Below are 13634 nucleotides of genomic sequence, written 5' to 3'. Positions count from 1 at the left end.
TGACCACTGGGGATATTCTAAACTCTAACTTTCTGCTGTTTCAGGAAATTCACATGTAAATTAGCAGCGATAGACTGAATCAGATATTATTTTTTTGTATTGAAGCATCTAATGAGCATGTGCAAAGGTCATTGTGAAGGAAGGGGGGACAGCTATCATGTCACTTATTGTGACTGGTGGATCCTGTGCTATCAGCTGTGTATAGAGGTTATACCTCTCAGTGTAATCCAGTCTCTTATTATGGTGAGCCTGCTGAAAACTCTTCCACAAAGGACAGGAAGTATGAGTCTTAAATAACGCGTGAAAAATGCTGCAAAAAAAAAAAAGCTAAAAAAATGGAAGCTGCAGATCTGAAACTGCTTCAAATCTGCTAGGAAAAAATTAGCAATATATACTTGAGATTTCAGAAATCTCATTCATTTTGCTGGGACAGTAGAATGCTACGTATTTCCCGTCAAAAATGTGCGGTAAAACACGTCAAAAACTCAATTCTATGTTTTAGAAAGCCTGTTTTGAAGAGGGATATCTTTAAAAAGCTATAACTATTATGTCTAGAACGACATCACCGGTTTAGCGAGGGAATGTTTAATATCAGGTTCCCTTTAAGCAGCTATTGAACCTTTTTTATATTGGTATGCTGAAAAAGGATGTTGAATTGTTAAGATCCAATGTACTTTTTCTGCTGCAGAAAATAGATAAAGTTGATATAGTAGATCGAGCATATACAGAATACAGATATAAGCTCTAGTTTGTAACTTTTGACCTTGAAAGTGACAAGGAACAACTGCAGGAACCTATACTGTGATGTTGTCAAGTTCTGTAGTACATTGCACATTATTAAAGCCTTATACATAAACAAACATCTAAGAGATCCACCAGGGGGGCCAGATGGGAGAACGAAACGAATCTCCCAAGTACCATCCTTATTCCCGAAAAATCACTTAACCAAACAGTGTTCAGAGTGTTGTACTAATAAAGCATATGGCACTGCCGTACTGTCTCTCATTGGCAGTCATAGAAGACGAGGGTAGATGGCACTGACTACAGCACTGTAAGCCCTTCTCCGCTAACCTAACCACCTCTCATTAGGGGACATGAGGACATGGGAAATGTTAAGCCCTTTACTGGTACATGGAGTAGTTACTGGTGAAAAATTGTTTCAGTTGTGTCTCGGCAGTGACTAAGGTCATCAATAGTACTCGCCTCCTGACAGACGGGGGAATAAACGTACGGTATTAACCGACTGAAACATTTATGCCAGAAGGGAGCCGTTATACTGGAAAAGGGTCTTATTTTTACCACTAGAATTACAATCATTTTGTGAAAGCAACTATGCCTTCTGAATGACAAAAAAAAGACAATATGGAACTGCGAAAGTGTATTTATTTGTATTATGTAGTGATCCTATAGGCAAATAGTTAATACAGAACTGGAACGAACCAGAGAACCGAGAGAATTAACTTTAAAAGTTGTCTACTTTTGGTCTATTTCTGTTTTTGTAAGTATTTTTTTTTTTTTTAGAAATATGGATTAAAAAGGTTGTCTATTACTTTTTCTATTTTGCAAAAAAATAACCCATTACTGTGTTAAAAAAAATAAAATAAAAAATAGTTAAAAAATAGAATCCTCCATCTCTCCTTTTGTAGTGCTGCTTGTATCTCCTGAAGATCTCCATGCTTCCTTTGGTTTGATCATTGTGGCAGTGATTGGCTTAAGAATTTTACACATCAGTCCAATGAGAAAATGATTCTATATACACATAAAGTGATAGTAATGGGCTGTACAAGAAATCTTCATATAACAGAGACTTTAGATTTTATGTCCCACCAAAATGAATGCAGGCAAGCCAATATAATTAGTACTGCTAGCACTTGAAACATCTGTAAAATAAATGGCCAACAGTTTGATTGACCCATCTCCACCATATACTGTACATGCATGCTTCACTTGGCCCAGCCTGCATCAGTTTTTCAATCAGGAGAAAAAAAATAAGTTTGATCTAAAGGAACAAAAATCAATTACAATTCTGTTTGATTTTTCTTTCCCATATTGTTAAATCCGTATCTGAACGATCTCCTACAAGCTATAGGTTGCGCTACTGATGGTGTTGGGGGATGCGGGTATGGTTCGGTTTTATATTAGTCTGGCTAAGACTTTCAGGACACAGGGAGTCTTTGCTTTACTGCATGGTTTAGATTATTTTTTGTAATCATATCTCGGCTGTGAACTTTGGACAGGGCCATTCCATATTTAAACCCCCAGCAGCTACTTCTACCCTGGTCTGTTGGTTTCTTTAGCCCTTGTATCCTGAATCTCTTACTGTCTCTGATCTAGGTTTGTTTTTATGATCTCCCGATTATCTCTCAATTGTGTCCCTGACTTTGACCTTCTGGTAATGACCTCGCTTGAAGACACTTCCCTCTGCCAGCTTGCTCCACCAGCCAGCATCCACTCTGTGGAAGTAATCCCAGGGGCACTATATAAATCCACAACCCTGTATAAGGGGTTAAAGAATGAAGACAATATTTCTCCAGGAACCAGCTAAAAGGCGTGTCTTGTGCAAATCCTGTCTATGAAGCCCTATTAAGACATGCCAACCTTCCACCTAGAATGCGCCTTTACAAATATTATCTGCTATGTGGTAGAGATCAGGTGAAAATAACCCATTCTGTCAATTTTCATCTAATGGCCAACTTTTCATTTGCAATTCCAATAAGTATCATCAATTTTATGAAGGTTGACTCCCACAATTTGAACCAACTTCTGCAGTCACAGTGAATATAAAGCTTAAACCCTCATCATAAGGGATGAGCGAACCCGTACGGTAAAGTTCAGGGTCCGTACCGAACACCTAGTGTCCATGCATGGTCCCCGAACATGGACTTCTCCAGGAGGTTCGTGCTTTGGGTTCAGCAGCCTGAGCAAAGCTTATTGAAAGGCTGCAGCGCAGCCAATCAACAAGTTTTGCTGGTTTGGTCACTTCCGGCTCAATCACAGCCATGACAAGTACTGGCATGGCTGTGATTGGCCAGGGCACACTGTGTAAAAAAGAAAATGACATGCAGTCCCTCTATTTTTGCTAACTGGCGCAGGTAAAGCTGACAGCTGCCGGCTGCAGCCCTCAGCTGTCAGCTTTATATTAGCTGGTTATTAAAAATAAAGGGGTTCCATGCCATTTTATTTTAATTATTTAAATAAATAATTTAAAAACCGGCGTGGGGGTCATCCCCATTTTTGCCTACCAGCCAAACTAAAGCAGACGGTCGGGAAAGGGGCCATGGATATTGGCCCTCACCAGCCTAAAAATAGCAGCCCACAGCTACCCCAGAAAATGCACATCTATTAGATACGCCCGTTCTGGTGCTTTGCCCAGCTCTTCCCACTTGCCCGGGTGCAATGGCAAGTGGGGTAATATTTGTGGGGTTGATGTCAGCTTTGTAGCCCACAAATATATATGACAGATCAGGAAAGCAGAATAATGTTAAATGTTAGAAACGGAAAACTTGGAATCGGCCTGCAGTCCACTGTTATAACATAGCATAGACATAATACATGATGTTTTCAAAATAATAAAATACTAGACTCAATGCTGTGGAACACACAAAGCTTCTCTTTGGTATTGCGCCTTGAATGATGTTATAATGTTTTTTTCTGTTTATAGGAACTTGTGCTACTTTGCAACAAAGAGCAGTCCATCGGCCGTCATCTTGGACCTTTGGGAAGCGCGACATCCCTATGATGGAAGTTTGGATTCCTTGGCATGTGCATTGGAGGAGATAGGGAGGACACAAACCAAACTGTCACTGGTATCAGACACTCATATAGAGGATCCAGACTTCAGCTACAGCAGGCAGAATGGACTTTGAGAGGATATGTTCGTCCTGGATTGTGGAGGCCTATGTCCTAGATGGATTTCAGTCTTTAAACAAGGAGAAAAAAATGCAAGGGGATAAAATGGCAACATCATTCATTTGTTTTTTACTTCTGAAGTGAGGCTAAGAAGGTATCAATGATAAAGACAGCAGCGCTGAAGACAAGTATCTACGTTGTGGATCAGTTGTGCAACATTCTTTAAAGGAACCATAATTGTGCAAAAAGGTTTTCAGAAAAAGCCATCCACCAGCTTGGGAATTTGGAAGCATAGACGCTAAGAGCTTCCTTTTTCTCTGTGGTCTAAGAAACACTTACCTTTACCAGAATGTGGTCTTTGGTTATTTAAATCACCAACGTAAGGTCAGGGTGAAAAATAAGATGAATTATCACCTTTAAAAGGACGTGTTACAATGTATTATGATGCTAAGTAGACTCCTTCTGTATTCAGCTTCCCCAAGCTGCTTTGCCTTAGAGAGAATAGAATGCAATAGCCAACACATGATAATCCTTGGCATGTAGATTTTGTGTGATGTCTCTGCAGGACTGAATCCCATTGTACAATGCAAAGTTCTTACTACTACCGGTAATTGCGATTGTTGGCCAAAGTCAGTGTTTGCAGGTTAGCATTCCTTTCGCAGAAGTGTTTTTCAGACAGTGTGTAAATATATTGTGCAGTGTAGTCGACTATCAATAGAATCAGAATTAAAAGACAAATGCTCAGAGTATCTGTCAATTGCGCAAAATACCGGAGTTTTATTTATTTGAAGTTTATTCCACCACATAAGCACCATGTAACGATCCATTAGCTGGCCATACACATATAAATGTGTCCTTCCTTACCTTTTCTCTTGACTGAACATATCCACAGATGAGTGGCTTCTGAAAAAAACTGAGTTTGTAATACTCTGTCAGGAGATGTTTATGATATATGAGTCTAGATGGAATACTAAGTGGTCGTAATCTGGATTGCTGCCTGACAAAGGTATCGATAGGATGTCATGACAGTGTATTAAATTTGTATTGTGACAAATTGAAGTCCCTAACAAAGATGGCAAAGGTAAGGGTGAACACAGATATGTGTCAGCGTTGGTAGAACTCCTTGGCTTTGGCAGGATCAGCCAACAATCTAAGATGGCCCCCTTGATAGTAGATGTTGGATAGTTGAAGAATAAGGCATATTTTAACATATTCATTCCTTTTTCCTAACCCCTCAACTAACAATTTGTGCTTAAAGGGGAGTCAGAAGAAAGAACTGTGTGCAGAATAAGCCTTTGACCAACAGCTATCTAATGTGTATGGCTTGCTTTAGTGATGGCACCAGTTATGGATGAAGCTACATGATGGTGGATACTTTCCGGAGTAATTTGGGTAACTTAATGCTTAATATGTAGATGAAAACAATGGTGGGAACATTGGTGTTGTCATATTGCTACATAATCATTCATAGTGTCTTCTCTAATTCTATACTTGATTTTACATGAGAACGTTCTTTACTTTGAATGCTAAATGTTTTAGTTGTGAGTCTGTATTTTTGGTCTAAGTATTAATGCAATACAGAAAGTTTAGAGAGGAAAAATTCCAAAAGTTAAAATTTGGAAGTAACCTGAATTTCACATCAGAGCTTTGATACCTATTTCAAGCAGCTACTGTTCTGAGAGTGATCTCACTATACATTTATAGTCCTAGGTGGGTCTGATGGTGCCTGACCTCTACTGTAGTTGCACTGTATCATGTTGTTCCATTGTTCGTAGTTCAGTTTGGAAATACTACAGTGCTAGTTAGCAATGAAAAGTGGTGTTACATGGAATCTGTCCTGTGGTGTTAGGCGCATGCACTTTGTGAAGATGACAATTGGAACAGTACTAGAGATGGTGCGAATTGATATGCAGGACCAGGTCTAGAGGCCATGTCTGTTATCTGTAGCCACCGGATGGTTACCTTCCTACCTGCCAGCATCCGCGGCTCCTCTCTTGATTAGTTGGCTTGACTTGATGTCAAATGTGTGTCAACAATGATGTCACATCAGGCTGGCTAATCAAAAGAGTAGCTGGGGATGCCATCATGAGCTCAGAAGCTCTTAAGGCCTCCGTACACATTGGACTAAAGTTGGCTGACCCTACCGATATCGACAAATTTGGCGGACGGTCTAATGTGTATGGCGCTGCCTGCCAACTGATGGTTGGAAGAGATGACGATTGCACATGTCCGATTTCAGACTGCCTTCTCCTTGAGATAAGCTGTTAGTCAACATGTCAGTCAGCGGGTTTCTCATAGAGAACAATGGAGCAAGGAAGTAAGGACTAGAGTCTTGAATTCAAAATCCCAGACTCATCTTAGGTAATTGATATATTTTTATTACCAGATGCTAAAATAGCTGGCTTTGGCAAGGGCATGTTTGGGGTGCTCAACCCCAGATCCATACGGACATGTTGGTGGTTCCCCAAACCAAGTGACAGGTTCCCTTTAACAATACTGTGGAAAATGATAATGTTGGCAATATAATTTAACTAAAGAGTATCTGAACTACTGTATTAGCAGTAATGGAATTGCCTAGTGTCATATATATCATGGTTATCGTTGTCAGTTAACCCATTGTGTGCCATCAAATACATAGGTATATACCGCCACCAATAAATAGTTTTCTTTGCAATGTCTCCAGTAGGACTATGACCATTGAAGAGATGGTTTAGGTCAACGAGTGCACCTCAAACAAGTGAAACACTGTATTTAATCTACTGTACACACAGAAAAGACCCAACAGTAGGTGTAAAGGAACCATAGACCATCTCCAGATCTCCTCATAGTGAAACAACCTGAACAGGAGAATACAAGGGCTAACACTGAGCCATGCCAAAATGATCATGCCAAGTATTTACTGTATGGAATCAGATATATTACTTTCCTTCTTAGGACGATACAGGTATATTTAAAGGCCAGATGTTTTAAAATACAATTTTTCAATTTACATTGCCCTCAAAAACATAAATAAAGTAACACAAATAATCATGAGCATCAAAATTCCGAAATTCTGAAGAAAAATAAATAGTTGTTCATAGAGAAAAAGTAATTTAGATGGATTTATGAAATCTCCCTTCCCGAAAAAAAACTATATTTAATGAGCATTTTCTCAATGTATTAAAGGGTTTTTCCTATCTTCTATGATAAGAATTTTTGCCTGTAGAAAGAATCAACTTTGCAATTTACTTATTATTAAAATTTGGCCCTGTCCCCACAAAATGTTTATTTTTTTTTTCATTGGTTACTGCTCGTTACCAAATGGACCGGCCATCTCTATGGTCTAGCAGCAGTGGTCGACATGTGCAGAACTTACAAGCTCTATCATAGTGAGCTTGTAAGCACTGCATTGACACTGACCAGGATCTCGGCGGCGCAATGTTAATGCAGCCTCTGCCCCACTACGCTTCTGATGCTACGGGGGTAAGAGTCTATCAAACAGCAGCTTCGAGGCTACACAGTTCATATCAGCAGCATGATGATGATGATGTGGCATGAACTATAAATCAATCAGGAGTGCCCAGTCCCAGCAATCAGAAAGAGCAGTGTGCTCCTAAAAAAATAAGTAATTAACCCTTTAAAGGGAATCTGTCACCAGGTTTTTGCTATCTCATCTGAGAGCAGCATAATGTAGGGGCCGAGACCTTGATTCCAAAGATGTATCAGTTAGATTACTGGGTGCAGCAGTGACACTTTCAGAAGTTTTAGATGAAGCAGAGCTCAGAAAGCTGATCCCATCCACACCGCAGCTTTCTGTGTACAATGTCTATTGACAGTGAGCTGTTTATCAGAGGAGGGGGCGTGGCTGGACCAGAGCTCATGTGCGCTGTAGTCCAGGCAGTGATAATCTCCTAGTGATAAAACCTTCATTGTAAGTAAACAGCACCCAGCCAAAAAAAGTGACACATCACAGAATTCTGTGTTTCAGCCCCTACCTCCTACTGTCTTCAGATTACACAGCAAAAACCTATTGACGGATTCCCTTTAAATACTTCTAAACTTAAAGTATGGTAAGAATAAAAGCGTGAAAATGATCACAATCCATCTAATATTATTCTACCTTGCAGCAACATGACTGTATTAAAATCATACATCTAGCAACATATTTGTATGAAAACACTGCCTACTAGTGTGTGATGGAGGCATTCATGCCTTGGCATTCACTTAGAAAGTGCAATTACATTTGGTGAGAATAAAATGGAGCCTTATGTCATTTCTTATACAAATGCATTAAAACAAAGGGGTTGTATGAGATTAGAAATATGCAGCTGTCATCTTCCAGAAATAACGCCACCCATTTTTCAGGTATTGCTATGCAGCCTCATTCACTTGCATAGGGTCAAGCCAAAAAAGTGAACAATGCCCTAGAAAAAAACTGGCTCTGTTTATGGAAGAAAGTAGCCATGTTTTTCTAATCTCATATAAATCAATTACAGATAGGTCAACCTTTAGCTTTACTCAATATATCCCGAGATGAGTGGAACAAGATGACCAGATTTGAAAAAGAAACATGATTTTGTTATACTCCGTCGGACAATGTTGATGATGTATGTGTCAACATTTGGCCAACCGGTGGTTGCAATGTGAATTGCAGCCTGTAGAAGGTTTCTGCTGTATTTTGTGATATTGTATTCAGTTTTTATCATGAAAGATTGGAGTATTTAACAAAATATATAGAACGGTAAGGATGGACGCATCTGTAGAAAGAGCACCCCCGGTAAAACTGATCCCTCGTGAAATGTCTAGTGCTTGCCTAAGGCTCCTTTCACACATTCGATTTTCTTGTACAGGTTTAATCAATGTTTTTCACTGATAAACACATACCCATTATAGTGTGTTAACATCTTTTTTTTGCAGACTAGTTGTACACAACAAATAGAAAAATGAAAAGGTTGAGTTTTGATCTAATTTGCAAATCAAAATCACCCTTTCGAGTCAATCGGTTTGTAAAGAAAGACAGCACATGGATGCAATCCATGTGTCTTCCAAGTTTTTACATTAATTAGTTAAGAGGAACTTGGAAATTGTATTTTTTACTTTTTCATGAGAAAAAAAACGGAAAGTAAAAATGCACAATCAGCCCATAAAGTAGATGAAAAACGCTGATGAAAATTGATCCATTTTTCTTGTTTGTAAAACATAAAACATATGTGTGAAATTCATCTTAGGGTGCTTTCACATTGCTGTTGTGGGTCCCGTCGGAGCATACGTCCAAAACCCTCCCCCCCCGCCGTTCACAGGTCCCGTCGGGGCCTATGTCCGAACACCCCTGCAAAATGGGGTTCAGACATATGCGCAGACGGGCCATAGACTGTAATAATGATGGCAGAGCGAGCGTGCGCTCTGATGTGCACCATTTTCGTGAGTAGTCATCTACAGGAGTTGAACACTCAGACGCAGTCTACTATGTCTGAGTATCCCCTTCCTGTAGGTGGACACTCCCAAAAATGATGCACGTCAGAGCGCATGCTCTCTCTCTCTCATCATTACAGTCTATGGCCTGTCGGCGCATATGTCTGAACCCCATTTTTCAGGGGTGTTCGGAAGTTGGCCCCGACGGGACCTGTGAACGCAATGTGAAAGCACACTTAGTCTAAGGGGTCGGCACAAGACAGGGACTAAAAAAAATGGAATTCCTGTGTCAGGTGCCAGGGTCCTCCACTAGACATAGATTTTGTCTGCAAGGTTTTTTTTTTTCTGTTTTGTTATACAAAAATAAAACATATTATGTCATGTATAGATAGACATACTAAAATAAAAAAGAAAGGATAGAAAATCTTTAAACCCAAAAAAATGATTTCACCCGTCACCCATTCTTCATCAGCGGAGATCCTCAGGACAGGATACGTGTTTAGTAATGAAACATGGCTTCACCAGTTTAATTAAACACAAATGAAGTGTAAAGTTCAGACGTGTCAATCTCAGAACAAAGAACGAAATTAGGATAATAAATAGGTCCCTTCTGTAGCCGGAGTAAATTAAGAACACTGAATTCACACAGTGTCAGGATACAGATACTTTTAAGGTGTTTCTAGGCCGTGTGTACAAATCAGCAGAAAGAAACACCTGCTATTGAACTTGTTCCAAAAGCGAAATAACACATTATAACCTGGATTATATTGGTAGCAAGAGCCTCCAAAGCATTGTAAAACTCATGAAACTGTGCCCTTACATGCCCAGATACATAATCATGCCCCAAGCTAATCAATAAAAAACTCCCATAAACTCTCATCGCTCCCATCCTGTTTTACCTTCAAAACTAAGGTCATTGTGATTCAGTCTGGTGAAGAAAATTAGCACAATATTAGCCCAAAAACACCTACATAAGTAAAGGTATGTCCAGTAAAAAACAGTATTTTTATGTAAGGAAAATATAGTGCACATTATAGAGTAGTCAAGGCTGGGACTTACAATGCAAATAAACGGGCCACCAAACTGCAGGAGTCTGTAAAATAGCCCATAATCTGCTGATGGACTGAAGGGGAGCTGTGAACTTCTCCAGTACCACTGCAGTATTAAAGGAACTTTCTGCTTTGTAAAGGGAATCTGTCATCACGATTTTGCAATGTAAAGACATGACTGTAAGAGAACCATAATACTGAGTACATTGATACCTTTGGTGTAGAAATCCGCTTTATTGTTCTTCTTTAATAAGCATTTGAAGTTTTCTGCAAATTAGATTTCGGTGCACAGAGGCCGGACTGTGCACTGGGTCTTCTCCTCTCTGTCTGTGATTCCCTGGTCCCTCCACTGCCTCCGGTCTGTTAATGACCGGCCTCCTCTGGTTGAAATCTCAGCAGTGACCTGTCATTCGCAGACCAGAGGCAGCGGAGGGAATCACAGACAGGGAGGAGAAGACTCAGTGCACAGTCCAGCCCTTGTGCACCAAAATCAAATTAGCAGGAAACTTCAAATGGTGATTAAAAAAGAACAACAAAGTGGATTTCTTCACCAAAGGTATCAATGTACTCAGTATTACAGCACCATTACAGCCATGTCTGTACTTTATATTACAAAATCATTCTGACAGATTCAGTTTAAGAGGTTATGTAAAAAAAGAGAGAAGTGATACTCATACTCCAATGATCTCTGCTGGGAGCAGAAGTAATGACTACCCAACCATCTGCCTCTTGAGGCCACTGATTGACCAGGACAGCTGTCTGCCATCACTTCTGTTCCCAACCAAGGTCATTAGAGCAGCAGTGCTGGAGTGACAGAGAATTTTACCAGTAAGAAGTCCTTCCTCCTTGCTTTTATAATGCAGTTAGGAAAAAGAGAGTTGTCAGCTCACCAATTTCCCAGAGTGGTGCATGGAACTCCGTCCTGATGCTCACGTAGTTAAGCAATGGATTAAAGAAATAAGTGTGCCAGCTCCAAAAAGTACATTTTTTAAAAATTTCTTAGAGAATTTTATTTGAGAAAAATTATTTTAAAAACAGACAGGATACAAGGGCCTACGCGTTTCGACTGCAACTGCAGCTGGAATAAAGACTGCAGTTGCAGTCGAAACGCGTAGCCTATTATCCGCTTCTCTGTGCGCTTTTTGTATGGTTGTTACATGGTATTAGCCACTGCGGCCCTTGTATCCTGTCTGTTTTTAAAAGAAATTTTCTCAAATTAAATTTTCTAAGAAATATTTTAAAAATTAACTTTTTGGAGCTGGAACATTTATTTCTTTAATCCATTGCTTTTATAATGGTCTATGTTAACTTTTCACAAACTGCAAACACTTTAAAAGCAAACGTTCTGATAATAGGATAATGGGACTACTTTATGGTGTTAAAATTTATGGAATATCTTAAAAGTTCATGCAATATTGAACAAATATCTTATACCTAATGAGGCTGATATAATTATTTGGAAAAATCTATGTCAGAATATCTCTATAGTCCTAGCTCTACTAGAATCATAAAATGTTCATTTTAATATAAGGAGAGAAAATTTTCAAATAGGATTATAAAGCCATTCTGACATGGATTTTCAAAAAAGTCATTACACCAGCCTTATCAGGTCTAATAGATACCCTAGTATTATAAAATCTGTGGACACATAACATAATTACATTTTGCATGTATATAGAGACAGTATGTAGTGTGTTAGATAGTCCATTGAGAAAAAGCCCCCGGATCCACAGAAAATTATATTCCAAAGGATGTCTTTTATTTCATTCATTTAGCATGGCAGAAAAAAATCTATGTTATTTCAGCCCATTTGGGATTTCTAGGTTTAAGGTCATAAAGGCTGTAATGTTGCCGTTCCTTCTTGACTTTTACAGTACATACAGTATTGGAACACACTCTGGTGCGCTGGACCTCTGCTCCTTGGATTCTACAACTTGAAGTTGCGATGCCCCACATTTAAAGGGGTTTTCCCATGAACAAAAGTTCATTTTAATCAATAGATCTTGGAATAATAATAATTTCCACAATTGGATGTGTTTAAATAAAATGTTCCTGTGCTGAGATAATCTTATAAATGTGCCCCTGTTGTGTACTGTGTAATGGCTGAGTCTGACCGTAGAGGAACATGGTCTGATCATACCACAGCTCCTGGGCAGGGGAGGAGGCAAAAGAGTATACAGACATTTCAGCATGGGATCACAGCTGATTCTTTCTTTGAAGTAAAACATTATTTAAAAACAGGCAGAAAAATATTTTACCTCTCAGGAAAAATCACCTGTGATCCCATGCTGTAATATCTGTATGCTCTTTTGCTTCCTCCCCTGCCCAGGAGATGTGGTATGATCAGACCATGTTCCTGTACGGTCAGACACAGCGATTGCACAGTACACAGCAGGGGCACATTTATAAGATTATCTCAGCACAGGAACATTTTATTTAAATACATCCAATTGTGGAAATTATTATCATTTCAAGATCTATTGATTAAAATCAACTTTTGTTCATGAGAAAACCCCTTTAAGCATAAATGCGCACAACTTTCCTTTGGACTAGGACCTGTTAGAGATAAATAGCGAATAGATAAACTGCTCACTGAATATTGGTCCAATAAGTCATTATTTGTATAAATCACAAAAGCTCTTGTCCACCATTAAGGCAACATCATAACGTTCTAGGTAATACTCTACGTAAATTAATATATTTTCAATTTAATTATATGTTCATATATTTTTGCCCTATAACGAAGCAATGCCCCTACAATTATCTCAAAACTCATAGATGGCCATGAGATATGTGAAATATTATGATTGGGATGTGTCCCATTAGATGTGATATCTGTCTGGCAAATGCTCTTAAAAGTGATTCTGGAATTAGAAAAAAGGAATTATTATTATTTTTTTAAAAGGGATTGCTATTTTTTTCTTAAATGCACTCTTGTGCATTGGGGGGTTTCTAGTATTGCAGTTTATCCCTATTTAAAGGGAACCTATCATGTAAAAATTTTTATTACCCTCCAGATATTGGGTTAATCTGAGAGCCCTACTGCCTGGAAGAAATAAACTTCATTCTTCCCTGCAGCCTCGGGCGTTAAGTCAATAGTGGTGGCCATCATGGCTTCAGTCACTGCTCAGTGCATAGTGGTTGAACCTGACTGAAGATGCACAGGCCGCACTCCTATGGCTGACAGTTCGAGGCTGCCAGTAGTAATACTTCATTTCCTCCCGGCAGTGGGGCTCTCAGAGCTGGCGCCGGGCAGCTTCTGAACACTTTTAATCTGCAGATTAACCCCATATGTGCAGGTTAATAGAATTTTTTTTTTACGTGACATGTTCCCTTTAAATAAAT

The 13634-nt window shown here is 39.2% G+C and overlaps 1 protein-coding gene across 3 annotated transcripts in view; it reads left to right on the top strand.

The window, feature by feature from the left end:
* The window catches only part of UNC5D (unc-5 netrin receptor D), a 1016051-nt gene extending 1006840 nt beyond the window's left edge, over positions 1 to 9211 (top strand). For all 3 annotated transcript variants that reach the window (XM_073653557.1, XM_073653558.1, XM_073653559.1), the window contains one exon: positions 3662 to 9211. In XM_073653557.1, coding sequence (XP_073509658.1) covers positions 3662 to 3866 — 205 coding nt within the window. In that variant the 3' untranslated portion in view covers positions 3867 to 9211. The remainder of the gene's footprint in view (positions 1 to 3661) is intronic.
* The last annotated feature ends 4423 nt before the right edge of the window (positions 9212 to 13634 follow it).

This window comes from Phyllobates terribilis, unplaced genomic scaffold (assembly GCF_046119375.1).
Source record: "Phyllobates terribilis strain yellow unplaced genomic scaffold, ASM4611937v1 Scaffold_11__3_contigs__length_659146591, whole genome shotgun sequence".
Taxonomy (NCBI): domain Eukaryota; kingdom Metazoa; phylum Chordata; class Amphibia; order Anura; family Dendrobatidae; genus Phyllobates; species Phyllobates terribilis.
Note: the sequence above shows the minus strand (reverse complement) of the source record. Positions and strands in the feature narration are given on the sequence as shown.